The following is an 18,000-nucleotide window of genomic DNA, read 5'->3' as shown; positions in this document are numbered from 1 at the left end:
CCTGTTGACTAGTCACTTTATCCCTACTTACATCCGCAGCCGATGTGAGAAAGACCTTTAAACAGGTCAACATTCACAAGGCCGCAGGGCCAGAAGGATTACCAGGACGTGTATTCCGAGCAGGCGCTGACCAACTGGCAAGTGTCTTCAATGACATTTTCAACCTCTCCCTGTCTGTCTGTAATACCAACATGTTTCAAGCAGACCACCATAGTGCCTGTGCCCAAGAACACTAAGGTAACCTGCCTAAATGACTACAGATCCACAGATGATACCATCTCTATTGCCACTCCACACTGCCCTTTCCCACCTAGACAAAAGGAACACCTATGTGAGAATGCTATTCATTGACTACAGCTCAGCGTTCAACACCATAGCCTCAAAGCTCATCACTAAGCTAAGGACCCTGGGACTAAACTCCCCCCTCTGCAACTGGACCCTGGACTTCCTGACGGGCGACCCCCAGGTGGTTAAGGGTAGGTAACAACACACCCGCCACGCTGATCCTCAACATGGGGGCCCCTCAGGGGTGCGTGCTCAGTCCCCTCCTGTACTCCCTGTTCACTCATGACTGCACGGACAGGCATGACTCCAACACCATCATTAAGTTTGCTGACAACGATGAGACAGCCTATAGGGAGGAGGTCAGAGACCTGACCGTGTGGTGCAAGGACAACAACCTCTCCCTGAAAACATGATCAAGACTAAGGAGATGATTGTGGACTACAGGAAAAGGAGGACCGAGCACGACCCCATTCTAATTGATGGGGCTGTAGTGGAGCAGGTTGAGAGCTTCAAGTTCCTTGGCGTCCACATCACCAACAAACTAACATGGTACAAGCACACCAAGACAGTCGGGAAGAGGGCACGACAAAACCTATTCCCCCTCAGGAGACTGAAAAGATTTGGCATGGGTCTTCAGATCCTCAAAAGGTTTTACAGCTGAACCATCGAGAGCATCCTGACGGGTTGCATCACTGCCTGGTATGGCAACTGCTAGGCCTCCGACCGCAAGGCGCTACAGAGGGTAATGCGTAAAGCCCAGTACATCACCGGGGCCAAGCTTCTTGCCATCCAGGAACTCGGTGTCGGAGGAAGGCCCTAAAAATTGTCAAAGACTTCAGCCAGCCTAGTCATAGACTGTTTTCTCTGCTGCTGCATGGCAAGTGGTACCGGAGCACCAAGTCTAGGTCAAAGAGGCTTCTAAACAGCTTCTACCCCCGAGCCATAAGACTCCTGAACAGCTAATCAAATGGCTACCTAGACTATTTGCAATGCCCCCCCCCCCACGCTGCTGCTACTTTCTGTTATTATCTATGCATAGTCACTTTAATAACTCTACCAACATGTACATATTACCTCGACACCGGTGCCCCCGCACATTGACTCTGTAGCAGTACCCCCTGTATAAAGCCCTGCTATTGTTTTTTACTGCTGCTCTTTAATTATTTGTTATTCTTATCTCTTACATTTTTTTTGTTCTTAAAACTGCATTGTTGGTTAGGGGCTTCTAAGCATTTCACTGTAAGGTCTACATCTGTTGTATTCGGCTGCATGTGACAAATACAATTTGATTTGATTTTTATGTACATATCTACCTCAATTACCTTGTACCACTGCACATCGACTCGGTACTGGTACCCTGTGTATAGCAAAGTTATCATTACTCATTGTATATTTATTCCTTGTGTTATTCTTTTTCTATTTTTTTTCTCTCCCCGCATTGTTGGGAAGGGTCCTTAAGTAAGCATTTCACTGGTAGTCTACAAAGTGTTTGACAAATAAAATTGTATTTTATTTGATCAGATGTTGTTTTCTCTGAAGTCAATGACATGTGACTATAGAATTAGGATTCTCTATGCGTGACCATCATCCTGCAGACAGAGGTCACTCATTCACCACTAGCTACTCTGCTACAATGTATCCAGAGAATGCCAAGAGTGTGCAAAGCTGTCATCAAGGCGGCTACTTTGAAGAATCTAAAATGAAAAATATATTTTGATTTGTTTAACACTTTTTTGGTTACTACATGATTCCATACGTGTTATTTCATAGTTTTGATGTCTTCACTATTATTCTACAAAGTAGAAAATAGTAAAAATAAAGAAAAACCCTTGAATGAGTAGGTGTTCTAAAACTTTTGACCGGAGGTGTGTATAGATTGTGTATAGGCTTGTCTCCCATTTGAATCTTCTTTTTGTGCCAGACTGGGTTTTTCTGTATATGTTATGTGTATATATACAGTGTATATGTACATATTTAAACTCTGCAAAAAAATAAATGTCCCTTTCGCAGGACACTGTCTTTCAAAGATAATTCGTAAAAATCAAAATAACTTCACAGATCTTCATTGTAAAGGGTTTAAACACTGTTTCCCATGCTTGTTCAATGAACCATAAACAATTAATGAACATGCACCTGTGGAACGGTCGTTAAGGCACTAACAGCTTACAGACGGTAGGCAATTAAGGTCACAGTTATGAAAACTTAGGACACTAAAGAGGCCTTTCTACTGGTCTCGTATGGCTCAGTTGGTAGAGCATGGTGTTTGCAATGCCAGGGCTGTGGGTTTGATTCCCATGGGGGACCAGTACGGATAATTTTTTTAATGAAATGTATGCATTCACTACTGTAAGTCGCTCTGGATAAGAGCGTCTGCTAAATGACTTAAATGTAAATTTAAAATGTACTGACTCTGAAAAACACCAAAAGAAAGATTCCCAGGGTCCCTGCTCATCTGCGTGAACATGCCTAAGGCATGCTGCAAGGAGGCATGAGGACTGCAGATGTGGCCAGGGCAATAAATTGCAATGTCCGTACTGTGAGACGTAAATTGCCGATTTGACACAAACATTTTTTTTCATTCATTCAGTGTATGAAGAGTTATTACTGACACACTGTATGAAGTGATACGTACTGATACCTTTATTCATAGTGTATTATCACAATTAAAATGTTAGACTTTGGATACAAACCCATGAGATTGCATTCCAAATCCACTAAATGTACTTTACAGTATTTTTCTTTTAATTATTTTAGCAGGGATAGACTTTGCAAGCCACAGTATTTTAGTGTCCACAGTCCTCTCAAACAGTTTATACAACATGTTATGGTAATCAAAAATTACATTGGATAAAGATTAATAGACAATCACTAATATGTACCCTTCAAAGTACAGTAATGTAATTATCTCAATCAGGCATAGTGGTTCAATCAAAAGTGAAAATAATTTATGTAAGTGTAGTTTGATTTATATTGTGAAGCTGTGAGGAAACTCAGTTAACATTTTCAGCACCTTTACTAAAGACCACCAAGTGAAATCTTAAACACCACTAGTCCAGTCCATCTTTCTCAACCAGATTCCTGTAGTTTTATTCAATTTATTCCATTCAAAAACAATGAAACGAACACTTGAGACTAATTTTATTGAGCCACTGGTCAAATAAACATTCACGTTGTGATATTGTAAAAAAGGCGATTATGTTCTTTAACACAATATACAAATTAACCTGTATTTAACCTGTATTTGTCATGGAAAATAATTCAAATCACACTTCAAAAATCACTAATGGTAGTAAATGAATAAGCAGGAACTATCGTGATGGATGGTGTGTGGTGGCTCGCAAGGAACAATTCTAGCTATGCCTTGATCTTCCTTAATTAGAGGAAAATGAAATAACCTGTAGCCCAAGACCTTTGACGGATCTTTGGACATTCAACATTGATAAGCATCAGAGAAAAGTCAGACAATATAATAACAAAATACTAAAATAATTTAGTTCCAACTTAAAACAGTACTCTTCTATTCAGATGACCTCTTAATCTTGTATGACAACAACTACAGTTATTCTCATATGGTCCTAGCCTGAATCCCAGATACTTTTGTGCCGTCTTGCCAACTCAACTCATGACAGCAATGGAGTTGGCGATACAACACAAACAGATCTGGGACTCAGGCTAGAGTTGTCCTGTCAGTAGTACCACAATTCTTGAGAGTTTAAATTATTCTGAACAACTTCTAAGTAACATGCTTTTATTAAAACAAAAAAAAGTGTTAAGTATCCAAAATGGTCCCTTATACAGTGCACTACATTTGACCAGAGCCCTATGGACCCTGGTCAAAAGTAGTGCACTAAATAGGGGATAGTTTGCTATTTAGGATGTATCCTAAAAATCAGTTACAGCTCATTGGATAACAGTAAAACCTGCCTTCAAATTCCCTCAAGAGAAACCAACAGTCTCTAAACCAGTCTTTCCAACAAAACAGAAATTCAGTTTCTTCTGCAATTTCACAATTGTCTCTTTCTTGCCCAACGTGCCCTGGGATATATCTACATTGTGTTGCCCTTCCATCTAGGATGGGCCGACCAAAACTGGTCTTTTCCTTAGCTACCATGTTGTTGTTGTTGTCGCCGTCGATCACTGCGAGGAGTCTCCCATCAGGTGGACAATGAGTTCGTAGGTGGAGAGGACGATGGCTGTGTTGGGGATCTGTCTGATAAGCTGAGGAATGAGTCCTCTGTAAAAAGCAGCGTAGCCCTCCTCCACTGCAACCAACCGTGCTGTCTGGAAGAAGTACTGATATTTGCTGCCCTCTTCTCGCAGCCTTGTACGAATCACCTCTGATGAATGGAAGGAATACAGAGACAGAGACAGACAGACAGACAGACAGACAGACAGACAGACAGACAGGGGGATGAATTAAAAGGTGATTTTGAACGCAGTTTACAGAGTATTTTGACTAAAGACGGAAGAGAATGTATTAAGTTTTAGTAAAGGCTTCTCACTCCAGTTAACATTTGAGTCATGGTTGTATGCTGTGCTACTGTACAATAGACAGTTGTAGATTGGACCATCGTTAATTAAAAGCTGTTGTTTTTGCCTCTTACGTCAATGTGTGTTGTTGTCGTTTGAGGTGTGGTATGACAAGTTAATACCATAGCCATTTATTTGATTCATACCCGTTAATACCCACGCTTACCGTGTGGGTAGGCTATGCAAGAAGCACAACCCTTAGCGAAAGCAGCCGCCATCATCAGGCCAAGGAAATCCGATGCCCCTTTTTCAGTTTCGCTGTTCGGCGAAGTGAAGCGCGCTTCGTTCAGGCGTTTTTTCAGCGTCTCGTAGATGAGGAAACAGATCATGGTCTCGGAGATGCCAGCGTAAGACGCCGTCAGGCCCCGGTAGAAACCTCTCATGCCCTCCGTCTTGTAAACGTAACGGGCACACTGCAGCGCGTTCGTCTTCTTCTCCCCTCGTACCCTGGAGGAAAAGACAGTCAGTATTGATCTAAAACACCTGCAGGTGTCACAAAGTGTTTTTGGCAGAAGATTTAGAGAAGACGTTGAATTGGATCAGAAAAACATTTTCCTGCAGGAACGTCGTTTTGTGGGTGGTAACCTACCATCTGAACTTGTTCTATAAGAGTGGTTTTGCTATATTTTGTTAAGGTGTGCCCTAATGCAGATGACCAAGAACAGAGGTGTCAGGGGCACAATAGCCAGGAAACAACCTCGAGCAGATCAAGTGGCATACCTCACACTCCAGTCTTGTGACAAATAATCAAGGAGACATCCTGTTACTTTTTTGTTGTTGTTTAAAACCTTTTATGAAATGTGCATTTAACATGATACCATTTAAAAATATATATTCCTATTTTTCATCTACCAAATACCCTCCTCAATAGTTAACTATAGTTTGAGTGACTACCTATATGAACAAGTCTGCAGGGTAAATAGGACACTAGGTCACCAGACATGCTTGTCCCTGTAACGGTGACCCTCACATGGTTCTATTGCTCCGTACGTTCCAAACGACACCTCATTTCCTACATACGGTCACTACTTTGGAACATGTTTCTGGTCAAAAGTAGTGCCCCTATATAGGGTGCAATTTGGGATACAGCTTCTGTGTAAATATAGCCTCTTCCTCCAACGCAGCCTAATGCGTCAGCAGCTATGGGTATTTATGGATCTGTCTGGTCACGTTACACCACGCAAACTGAGTAACCCAAAGACAGGAGAGCAGCCAAGATGGGGGGCCCGTCAAAGATCACATTCAAATGGTGGTGGTGACTGGCAACAGAACTGGAATTACACACTACCTACAGTAACCCTTTAATGAATGTTCTGGCTCCATTAGTACAAAACTAGCATCTAAAATATGTCTGCATTTAAAGCCTTTAAAAAGCTTCTAAAAGAGACTTAATAAAAGTAAATGAAATAGGAAGTAAGAACTGTAGAATAATATAAATGTACATACTTCCTCTCCAGCTGCATCCTGGTCTTAACCATCCAGACGGGGTTCATGAGGGAGTTTGTAACAAAGGCTGAAACAGGAAGTAGAAACAGAGAGTTGTGTCATATCACTGGATGGAGCAAGAGAAAGGGACAGAGTTCATTTTATATCTCTGGATGGGAGTTCAGGGAAAGAACAGGTCAGGGAGGGCAAATCCCCCAGGATTCCTGACAGAGCAGAAATTCAATCATTATACAACACATTATAGTTATAGAGTTGTATAATAAAAACGTGTATTATATACACACATTCTGGTGGACAAAAATGGCAAAAAAATAAATAAAAATCATCACATTTGAGCGCAACAAAAACTTGACTCTTGTTGCCCCAGCAGGCATAGAACCCGCACGGTTTCCCCAGCAGGCATAGAACCCGCACGGTTTCCCCAGCAGGCATAGAACCCGCACCGTTTCCCTAGCAGGCATAGAACCCGCACGGTTTCCCCAGCAGGCATAGAACCCGCACGGTTTCCCCAGCAGGCATAGAACCCGCACGGTTTCCCCAGCAGGCATAGAACCCGCACGGTTTCCCCAGCAGGCATAGAACCCGCACGGTTTCCCCAGCAGGCATAGAACCCGCACGGTTTCCCCAGCAGGCATAGAACCCGCACGGTTTCCCCAGCAGGCATAGAACCCGCACGGTTTCCCCAGCAGGCATAGAACCCGCATGGTTTCCCCAGCAGGCATAGAACCCGCATGGTTTCCCCAGCAGGCATAGAACCCGCATGGTTTCCCCAGCAGGCATAGAACCCGCATGGTTTCCCCAGCAGGCATAGAACCCGCATGGTTTCCCCAGCAGGCATAGAACCTACATGGTTCTATTGCTTTGTGTTTCATACAGAATGAGGGTAGAGTGCTCCCCCCCACGCCGGTGTCTCCGCCCCCCCCCCCCCCCGACGCCGGTGTCTCCGCCCCCCAGACGCCGGTGTCTCCGCCCCCCAGACGCCGGTGTCTCCGCCCCCCAGACGCCGGTGTCTCCGCCCCCCAGACGCCGGTGTCTCCGCCCCCCAGACGCCGGTGTCTCCGCCCCCCAGACGCCGGTGTCTCCGCCCCCCTGACGCCGGTGTCTCCGCCCCCCTCCGTGGTCTGCTTCAGACGGTCTCACCTGCAAAGCCAGCTGAGGACATGTGCACCACTCCACTGTTCGGGACGAAGACGCCATTGAACGCCTCCTTAGACCTCTTGTAGGCAGCAAAATAAATAGCTCTACAAGAAAGACAGAAGACAAAAAGAAAAAAAAAAAGGTGAGAAATCAGATTCCCTCTTTAAAATGTACAAACAAATGTATATACCAGTATATTTCTCAGTGAGTGGGTGTCCATCTTTCACTGTGTTTTATAAAACGGCAGTGTGCGTTTATGTAACATCCCGTTTCCAGGTGCTGCCTGAAACCTGTGAAGCAGCAGCCTTTGACAGAGCCAGCTAAGCCACATGTGTCCTGTCCAGAGTAGTCTGCTATGCTTCTGGAACAGTCCATCCCATACAGTGTGTGTGTGTGTGTGTGTATCACAGGCAGCAGCAGAATGGCTTGAATAAGCACCGAGGCAGGCCAGGGGGGTGGTCGAGAGAGAGATGGGTCTGGACTAGTGCTATTCTCATTCTAAATGCCAGGCAGGGTTTGGAAGCTGGCTGACCCTCCCTCTGCTCCATGCTAACTATTTCTGGGAGTGAAATCATTTTGACAGGTCCGTTGGTGAGTTTCCAGAGTGACCCCGCTCCATTCCCACTCTACTTACCGAGGACTGTATACTACGTTACTGTACAAACCCAAGGAGTGTAAAAATGTCTTATTTATCTGAATGGCAGCGCTTGTAAGTTGGGCGATGGCATAATGCAGAGAGAGAGAGGGACAGACAAACCCCTTAGTGGGGACTGTATACTACGTACTGTAGACGGTACATTCGTAAAGTATTCAGACCCCGTCACCTTTTCCACATTTTGTGGACTCGAGGCTGTAATTCGCTGCAAAAGTTGCTTCAACAAAGTACTGAGCAAAAAGTCTTGATTTTTAAGTTGTTTATTTTTAATACATTTGCAAACATTTCTAAAAACCTGTTTTTGCTTTGTCATTAGGGGGTATTGTGATGTCATTAGGGGGTATTGTGATGTCATTAGGGGGTATTGTGATGTCATTAGGGGGTATTGTGATGTCATTAGGGGGTATTGTGATGTCATTAGGGGGTATTGTGATGTCATTAGGGGGTATTGTGTGTAGATTGATGAGGAAAAAAACGATTTAATACATTTTAGAATAAGGCTGTAAGTAACAAAATGTGGAAAAAGTCAAGGGGTCTGAATACTTTACGAATGCACTGTAGAATCTCAATTTATGGCCACAATTCTGTCCTCTCTCACCCCACCGTTCTGACCTCGTATGACTTAATTCAACAACACAGCAACCTGTAGCTCAGTTGGTAGAGCATGGTGTTTGCAACACCAGGGTTGTGGGTTCGATTCCCACGGGGGGCCAGCACAGAAAAAAAAAAAAAAATGTATGAAAAAATGTATGAAATTGTATGAAATGTATGCATTCACTACTGTAAGTCGCTCTGGATAAGAGCGTCCGCTAAATGACTAAAAATGTAAATGTAAATAATAATATATTACAGTCTGAAAGCTGGTCCTTGGTAATGACATGATAAAAAGGGTGAGTGTGTAGGTTGTTAAGGGTGTGGACATACAAAACACATCCACACCCAAACATTACTTACACCAAAACGAATCCACCCTTTCAAATGCAGTCCGTGTCTCATTAGCAGGCTTACCTTGAAGGGGCCACCCCAACAAGATTGGGACCCAGTCCCCGGAAAAGCGACCGTGGTCCCTCTTTTTCTAGAATTGACCTAGAAATGGGAAGAGAGAAAAAAAAAAAAAAAAAAACAGTTAATTGAATATACACTTTAAAAATGTTTGAATGACAAGAACATTATTTTGGACGTGTATTCAGTAGTTGGGACAACTGCGGTAGGGTTCAAGATGTTGTATGGTCAATCCGACGTCTGCATTGGGCCAAACAGCATGTACTGCCATGGGTATATTGTTCAATTTATCATTAGTGATAATTCAGTTAATTAATCGTGATATGAATTCCCCCCCCCCCATATCACCCACCTCTGCAGAGTTTGTTTTGGACAAGACCCTACTCTCAACTCAGTACCCTTTGAAACTGGAGATGCACTGAACTCTGTGGGATTAACTTCACACACACACACACACACTTAGCCCAGTAGCAGACAAATAGGCCAGGTGAGTGGACACACAGGGACACAACAGGACTGATACATTAGTCCCGCACTCTGCTGTAAACCACACTTTACTTAAAAAGGACACTGTTATTCGCACCGTTTGTTTTCCCACACTGTAACGACGTCATTTTGTTCCAATAGATAAAACCACCCTTCAGGCTAAGGAAATAAAGGATTTAAAAGTTAACATGTTATGACTCAACAGGATATTGATTTAGAGATTAAAGAGTATTAACAGTTTACCTTTGAAACAGACCAACAACAGCGTTTGGAAATGAGTCATTGTAATTCCAAATGACTCTACAAAACCTTCAAGCAACCTTATACTGTCGTTACAGACAACACTGGATAAACAAGGATTTTGGAGAGAAGAGGTTCATTCAACAGTTATTGGAGAAATTAACCAAAATGGATGGTTGTAGAGTCACTTAGAATTACAATGGCTCACCTCCAAATGCCATTGTTGGTCAGTTTCAAAAGGTAAAAATGTTAAAACTTCACTGGGTGAACAGGTTGAGGATACTATTTGAGCCATTCCCCTGTGAACCATTCAGCTGATTCCAGTCCAGACTGGTTCAGTCACATTCAGCCAAAGGCCTCCAGCACTAAACCCTTGAGGCGAGAAACATGAGAAACCACAGACTGCATTTCGGGACGTCAGTGGGCACGGCTGCCTCCTCGTGTTCAATTTGGCAGAGGCACAGTCACACTATCACTCTCACCCAGTCTGTGGTCTGAGGCAACCCTCCCTGGGCCTCGGGGGTCAGGGACATTTCCACAGGTGGCATCAGCACTTACATAAGTGTCCTCGCTGCACTGTGCGTCAGTGCGTGTGCGTGCGTTCTCCACAGCTGGCAAACAGCTCTTAGAGTATCTTGTTCTAATCTATCTTTAATCTCTAGTATTTGTGTATAAAACAGGATAACGGTAATGGGCCTTCAAATTAATAGCAACCCGTCAGGCAGGGTAGGAGGCGGGCCCCCGTCAGGCAGGGTAGGAGGCGGGCCCCCGTAAGGCAGGGTAGGAGGCGGGCCCCCGTCAGGCAGGGTAGGAGGCGGGCCCCCGTCAGGCAGGGTAGGAGGCGGGCCCCCGTCAGGCAGGGTAGGAGGCGGGCCCCCGTCAGGCAGGGTAGGAGGCGGGCCCCCGTCAGACAGGGTAGGAGGCGGGCCCCCGTCAGACAGGGTAGGAGGTGGGCCCCCGTCAGGCAGGGTAGGAGGCGGGCCCCCGTCAGGCAGGGTAGGAGGCGGGCCCCCGTCAGGCAGGGTAGGAGGCGGGCCCCCGTCAGGCAGGGTAGGAGGCGGGCCCCCGTCAGGCAGGGTAGGAGGCGGGCCCCCGTCAGACAGGGTAGGAGGTGGGCCCCCGTCAGACAGGGTAGGAGGTGGGCCCCCGTCAGACAGGGTAGGAGGAGGGCCCATTTCCTCCTCGTTAGACAGAGTGGTAGAGTAAAGACACAGGCCTATTCACACAACAAAGGAGGGACAACCCCTTACCGTAAGACCCATAGTAGACTAGCCCCACTCCAATACGAAGGAGGGACAGCCCCTTACCGTAAGAACCATAGACTAGCCACACGCTAAGAATAAGAAGAGGGACAAACTCTTACCGTAAGACTTGCAGCAGGCCAGGTGGCGTAACGGTGCCCGAGCCTGGTCTGATGACCCCAGTACCATTGAGCGTGCCCAGCTGGACCTGGAACACGGGCCGGAGCGCGAGGCCTGACGACTGCAGCCTTGTCTTCAGCACCTCCAGAGGACAGGTCACGATGGCTCCCACCGTGCCGCTACATCTGCAGAGAGGATTATGGGGAAAAAAATACGTTAACATTTATAATACAGTAATAATATATACTAATCTCAGGTCATTTAAAGTCAGGTTTACAACATCTGCCTCAGAGAATAAGGAAAACATTAATATGGCGTTAATGAATTAACATGACGAACGACAATGGAGATTGAGCTCCAATAACGGTGGAAAGGATTACCAAAGAGCTTCAGGAAGTGGAGAGCCTTAGTTGTATGCCCTACGCACCTGAACCAGCCTTTTATCAGGGCATGGTAGACTATAAAAATACAAAAAACATGTGTATTTACATTTGTGTAAATTTGTAGTGTGGTATGATTATACCGGGTGAAGTAGTCCTGCTGTCTGCTGCAGTGTTATCAGTGAGTTTCAGTTGGGTCACAGTTCCCCTGGATTTCCCCAGAATCGTTTTTTTTATATTTCTCCCTCTCTCAGGGAATGTAATTTACCAGCAATATACAGAACAGTAGCAGCTACACAGTACTTTTATGGCATTACTAAAAGAGACAGTGTCATGAACAGTCTCTCACATTTACTCTATACACAATCTGGTACAAAAGGTCATTGAACCAAGAAGCTCTAATTTGACTAAAGCTACAGAGAGAAGAGGTCTTACAGCCTCTTCTACATAGCCGTTTAAAAATGTCCAAATCATGCACTTAATTTTTAATTTATGACCTAAAAAAAATAAAAAAAAGTGAGGAATAGTCTTGCGTCACAGAAGATATTAACCTCTCTACAACCCCTGTCCATCCAAGACAAGGCGTGACAGAATTAGATTAATTTTGCCCCTGAGGGGGCCCGCATTCCGTCAACAACGGGGTCCAGAGTTTATTTTCTTGCTGTTTTGGTGATTATTAGCAAGCTAGACACCGTTCGGATTTGGTTTTAGTGATTTCAAAAAAAAAAATATTAACTTAAAACATACAGTGACTTCAGAAAGTATTCATATCCCTTGACTTTATCCACATTTTGTTGTGTTAAATATATTAAATATATATATATATATATATATTTTTAAATCCCTTGCCCATCTACACACAATACCCCATAATGACAAAGTGAAAACATGTTTATTGAAATTTTTGCAAATGTATTGAAAATCTGTTTTACATAAGTATTCACACCACCGAGTCAAAATATACACCTTTGGCAACAATTACAGCTTGGAGTCTTTTGGGTAAGTCTAAGAGCTTTGCATAGCTGGATTTTTTTAAATTCTTTGAGCTCTGCCAAGTTGTTTGTAGATCATTGCAAGACAGTCATTTTCAAGTCTTACCATAGATTTTCAAGACAATCCATTCTCAGCTCTACCATCACAGCCATTAAACTCTAACTGTTTTAAAGTCACCATTGGTCTCCTGGTGAAATCCCTAAGCGGTTTCCTTCCTCTCCGGCAACTGAGTTAGGAAGGACGCCTGACTTTTCCTAGAGCTGGCTGTTTGGCCAAACTGAGCAATCGGGGGAGAAGGGCCTGCTCTTGGAGGTGACCAAGAACCCGATGGTCACTCTGACAGTGCTCCAGAGTTCTTCTGTAGAGATTGAAGACCTCAGACTGGGGGCGAAGGTTCACCTTCCAACAGGACAACGACCCTAAGCACACAGCCAAGACAACGCAGGAGTGGTTTCGGGACAAGTCTCTGAATGTCCTTGAGTGGCCCAGCCAGAGCAGGGACTTGAACCCGATCGAAACATCTCTGGAAAGACCTGAAAACAGCTGTGCATCAACGCTTCCTATCCAACTTCACAGAGCTTGAGAGGATCTGCAGAGAAGAATGGGAGAAACTCCTCAAATACAGGTGTGCCAAGCTTGTAGCATCATACCCAAGAAGACTCGAGGCTGTAATCACTGCCAAAGGTGCTTCAACAATGTACTGAGTAAAGGGTCTGAATACTTACGTAAATGTGATATTTCCATTGGAAAAATCTCTTCATTTTTTTTTGATGAGGCTGTAACATTACAAAATGTGGAAACCGTAAAGGGGTCTGAATACTTTCCGAATGCACTGTGTGCGTATGTACACACACACACACACACACACACACACACACACACACATACACATTTATAGTACACTGAACAAAAATATAAAACGCAACATGTAAATTGTTGGTCTCATGTTTCATGAGATTACATTTAAAAATCCTGGAAATGATCCATATGCACAAGACCTTTTAAATTGTGTACAAATGTGTTTACATCCCTGTTAGTGAGCATTTCTCCTTTGCCAAGATAATCCATCCACCTGACAGGTGTGGCATATCAAGAAGCTGATTAAACAGCATGGGGGCGGCAGGGTAGCCTAGTGGTTAGAGCGTTGGACTAGCAATCGAAAGGTTGCAAGTTCAAATCCCCGAGCTGACAAGGTACAAATCTGTTGTTCTGCCCCTGAACAAGGCAGTTAATATGAATTTGTTCTTAACTGACCTGTCTAGTTAAATAAAGGTAAAATAACATGTTAAATTACTGGGGGACAATAAAGAGTTACTCTAAAATGTGCCGTTTTGTCACACAACAATGCCACATCTCAAGTTGAGGGAGTGGACAATTAGCATGCTGACTCAGGAATGTCCACCAGAACTGTTGCCAAAGAACTTAATGTTAATTTCTCTACCATAAGCTGCCTCCTACGTCGTTTTAGAGAACTTGGCAGTACGTCTAACCAGCCTTACAACCGCAGACCACGTGTAACAACGCCACACAGCCAAGACCATGGGAGGCGCAAGACCTACTGAGGAGTATTTCTGTATGTAATAAAGCCCTTTTGTGGGGAAAAAAACAAATTCTGATTGGCTGGGCCTGGCTGCTAAGTGGGTGGGCCTATGCCCTCCCAAGACCACTCATGGCTGCACCCCAGTCATGTGAAATCCATAGATTAGGGCCTAAATAATTTCCCCAATTGACTGATTTCCTTATATGAACTATAACTCTAAAATATTTTTGAATTTGTGCATGTTGCATTCATATTTTTGTTCAGTATAATATTATATATTTTTTTTACTAAACCACCCGCAGGCCAGATATGTTTTAGGTCGGCCGTTTTGGTCAGGGAGCTTATGAACCATGGTTTGCCAGTGCATTTATCTGCACTGTATATTGAATTTATCTGCACTGTATATTTGTTACCAAAGCTAGCCTGCCAGTTTTAGGAATGACACCATTATTGATTCAACTTTACTGACATTCAAACAACACAGTCAATCTACACCCATAAACTAACATCGGCTGATGACACCTTACACAGCTTATCTTAAAACCGGTGTAAGGTCAAAAACCTAAATAAGCATACCCCGATTAAAAACACTTGGTTTTCTGAGCAATCTTTCAAATGATTAGGACATGCAAAAGGCCTTAATTATTATTTTTTTTAAATAAAATATATATTTTTTTTTTAATTAAAAAAATTGGCGTTTAATTTGTTCTGCGCATGTGTTAGCATCAGCCTCCCTCTTTAGCGTGACTGAAGTGAGTTCAGAACAACTGAATGTATGCGTACTAGAAGTCGTTTTTACATACAAACTTTATATGTCCGAACTCAGAAGAAAATATGCTTCCCAAAAATAACATGTTGGCGGTGGAAGAACATTTATTTAGAATGCCGATTTTCTGCATCTATCAAAGTGCCATAAGGTAGCCTGATTTCAGATATGTCCATGTAAAACAGGAGTATTAGGGGAATTGTTCCTCTTACAAAGCATGTAAACGTTTTAATCAAACTTAAATTAATCCGACTATCCAAAATAAATCGCATTACTGTGTGCATGTAACTGCACTCTGAGACATTTATAGTATGTTGCATATATTTTAGAGGCTATTTAGACAGAACATTTGTATCAAACAAAAATAAACTATTTATAATTATATGACAATATTTTAGATTGACAATTATATTACACAATTTCTGATATATCACGTCTGATTTGTGGAGTGCTACAGAGATGATTGTCCTTCTGGAAGGTTTCTCGCATCTCCACAGAGGAACTCTGGAGCTCTGTTAGAGTGACTGACGTCTAAAAGGCACGTGATGCCGAATGCAACTGCCTCCAATAACAAACACATAGCTATCCATTCACTCAGTTTATCATAAGCATATCCTTGCGGTCTGGGACGCAATGAGGAAAAACATACTGTGGATGAGACAGAGTTGCATAACCCTACATGTGACAGTGATATGCATACTAAACACGGTATGGCAAAAGGCCATATATCATGGTGTCCTCCAGACACCCAAAATTAACATTTTTTTTTTAATCAGTTCAAATGTGAAACCAGAAGCCACCATTAAACAGGGCATTCATTAACTAGCTCAGAAGAGACCATGGCATGTAAACAGCCTCTGTAAATACAGTTCTCAATGTTATGTCTGCAGTCAGTGTGCAGCTTGGAAAGGCAGTCTAGACTAGATTCTTCAAACTCAATCCCAAAATAATGTAGCATTGCCTTGACAATGATAATCAGTGTGAGCTTGTCACTTATGAGGTTTGCTCTATTCTACTATAGCGACTAATATATATATTTATTTTTTTCAACTGTAATTTTTTTCAACTGTAATTATGTTCTGATTTTATAAATAAAGTAAGTGTTATTTCCATTATCCTCACCACTATGGTACTTCTTAACATTGGCTGTTCTAAGAAATACAGGGCCTATATAGACATAACTATATGACTGGCATTTCTATTCCTCTGTGGGTCCAATACAGGATCATATATCCCCCCCAACTAAATATCCACAGCTTTCCCCAAATGTCAAGAGCTGTCAATGGGTGACCTTGAGTGACAATAGTCCTACTAGCTTGCAAAAAAAAAAATCTTGATAAACTTCCAAGTTCAAGCCGGATAATATTTCTCATGAATTGCTAGATACATATTAGCTCAAATACATTTTAGGTAACTTTTGATAATCTTTTATACATCTTAGAATATAATATATCGCTAGCTATAAATATAGTAGATTCATCTATTCTAAGCTGCAGTAGCTAACACGAGACAGCTTGCTAGCTGCAGCACTTTACATGGTCACATGGATGACTGATTGCCTGGGAACGATTATGTAACTCGAGGACATATTCTAAGGTCAGAATAGACTGCGACACTTGCCAGTTAGCTAATGCCACATCAAATTAAAACATGAATACTCTTGGTTGTTGTATTCGAGTTCATATCTCAAGCGTAGAAATAAAGGTCATTACAAATGGCTAGGATTTCCACATTTCCTCTATGAAGTTGGCTCGCTGTTAACGCTAGTCGGATAGGTAAACTAGCGACGCTTCATAAATCAATATCCGGTTGATTAGCCTAGCTAGCATGCTAGCAGTGAGAAGGACAATAGTTGGCCACCTGACATTGCATAACTAGACGAATGATATAGTAAACACTTGTTAGCCAGTTAAAATACTGTTCTGGAATCTTTGGCAAAATTGCTAAAAAAAAAAAAATTAAAAATCACCACAGTCCACCATTAGCGTTAGCTCGCAACCTCAGGCTGTAGCGAGGGAGGCCTTGTCGCCCCTTGAGTTGAGAGCGAGTAACGTTAGCTAGTTAGTGACATTTCGGTTTAGCGAGAATATGATTCGTTTGGTCAAGACTGGGGCACAAATATCCTAAAACGTCAACGCAAGTTGCCGAATACCCATCAATCTAACACAATAGTTAACATAATTTACCACGACAAAAAAAGCAGAAGCCGCTAGACTATTTTACAAATATTCAGCTATGCTAATGCTAGCTGAACATGCTAATGCTAGCTAGATTTAAAAAAAATAAAAAAGGAACACTTACCCCCCTGCGAAGAGATGTAATAGCGTATTATTATTATGTGCCATTTTTAAAAAATATAACCATACTCTTCTTTGTCTTCTCGTAAATGTAATCTCTACAAATCAGAGGCGAAAATGTGGTTTATCTTGCTCGTCAGCTGTTGTCGCTAGCCAGTCGACCACCCGGCTTTCTCTGAAGCGTTCCAAACTCTGACCAGTGTTCTGACAGCAGCACAAACGATGACGTCAGTTGCGTATGGTAACGAAGAAACCTTCAAAATAATAGCCTGCATTTGGAGAAAACAAAATTGCAATCTGGATAACCCATTTAAAAAATATATTGAATTTTAATCAATGGTCACTTTTATTGTGCCAACATAAAAATTCAATAAGTAATTTCTGAAAACAAATATAAAATATGGTTTTTGAAAACATATATTTTTTTTAAAGACAAATAATGAACAAATATGTTGACATTGGTATGTTGAGAATATTGGACTGTAGAGGGGAAAATACCCAGTAGTCTTCAGTAACCGAATATGGTTTGTTTTGGAGGGGGACGGGAGTCAATAAGTACCCCATGGGAGTCAACAAGTACCCCATATACCGTGTATTGCATTGCAGTGTATAAAGTGGGTGGAGTTAAAGCCAATTTACGCTTGATCCGAAAATGTGGTCGGAGGCTTCCTATGGAGGTTGTGACACGATTGTGGAGCCTCCAGAGGCATGCAGAGGCCAAATCAAGCGTCGTACTGCATTGCCGTGTGCCTCTCAAATTGTTCAACGATGCGGAGGGCTGGGACTGCTCGGGGGAATCGGGAAAGCTTTGCATTGACATGATTGGTTGACGGTAGGTGGTGGCAGTACATCCTGTATAAACACAAACTTACTTCCTTGACA

At 42.9% G+C, this 18,000-nt stretch overlaps 1 protein-coding gene across 1 annotated transcript; it reads right to left on the bottom strand.

The window, feature by feature from the left end:
• Window positions 1-2,902: 2,902 nt before the first annotated feature.
• LOC115165316 (solute carrier family 25 member 33) lies at window positions 2,903-17,319 on the bottom strand. The gene is made up of 7 exons (XM_029718383.1): window positions 17,123-17,319; window positions 11,145-11,327; window positions 9,062-9,139; window positions 7,402-7,502; window positions 6,262-6,328; window positions 4,982-5,262; window positions 2,903-4,622 (listed from the first exon to the last, which is right to left on the bottom strand). The coding sequence occupies exons 1-7, from the start codon at window positions 17,164-17,166 to the stop codon at window positions 4,420-4,422; spliced, it is 957 nt and encodes a 318-aa protein (XP_029574243.1). The 5' UTR covers window positions 17,167-17,319; the 3' UTR covers window positions 2,903-4,419.
• Between the last annotated feature and the right edge of the window lie 681 nt (window positions 17,320-18,000).

Source organism: Salmo trutta, chromosome 28, assembly GCF_901001165.1.
Source record: "Salmo trutta chromosome 28, fSalTru1.1, whole genome shotgun sequence".
Classification (NCBI taxonomy): domain Eukaryota; kingdom Metazoa; phylum Chordata; class Actinopteri; order Salmoniformes; family Salmonidae; genus Salmo; species Salmo trutta.
Note: the sequence above shows the minus strand (reverse complement) of the source record. Positions and strands in the feature narration are given on the sequence as shown.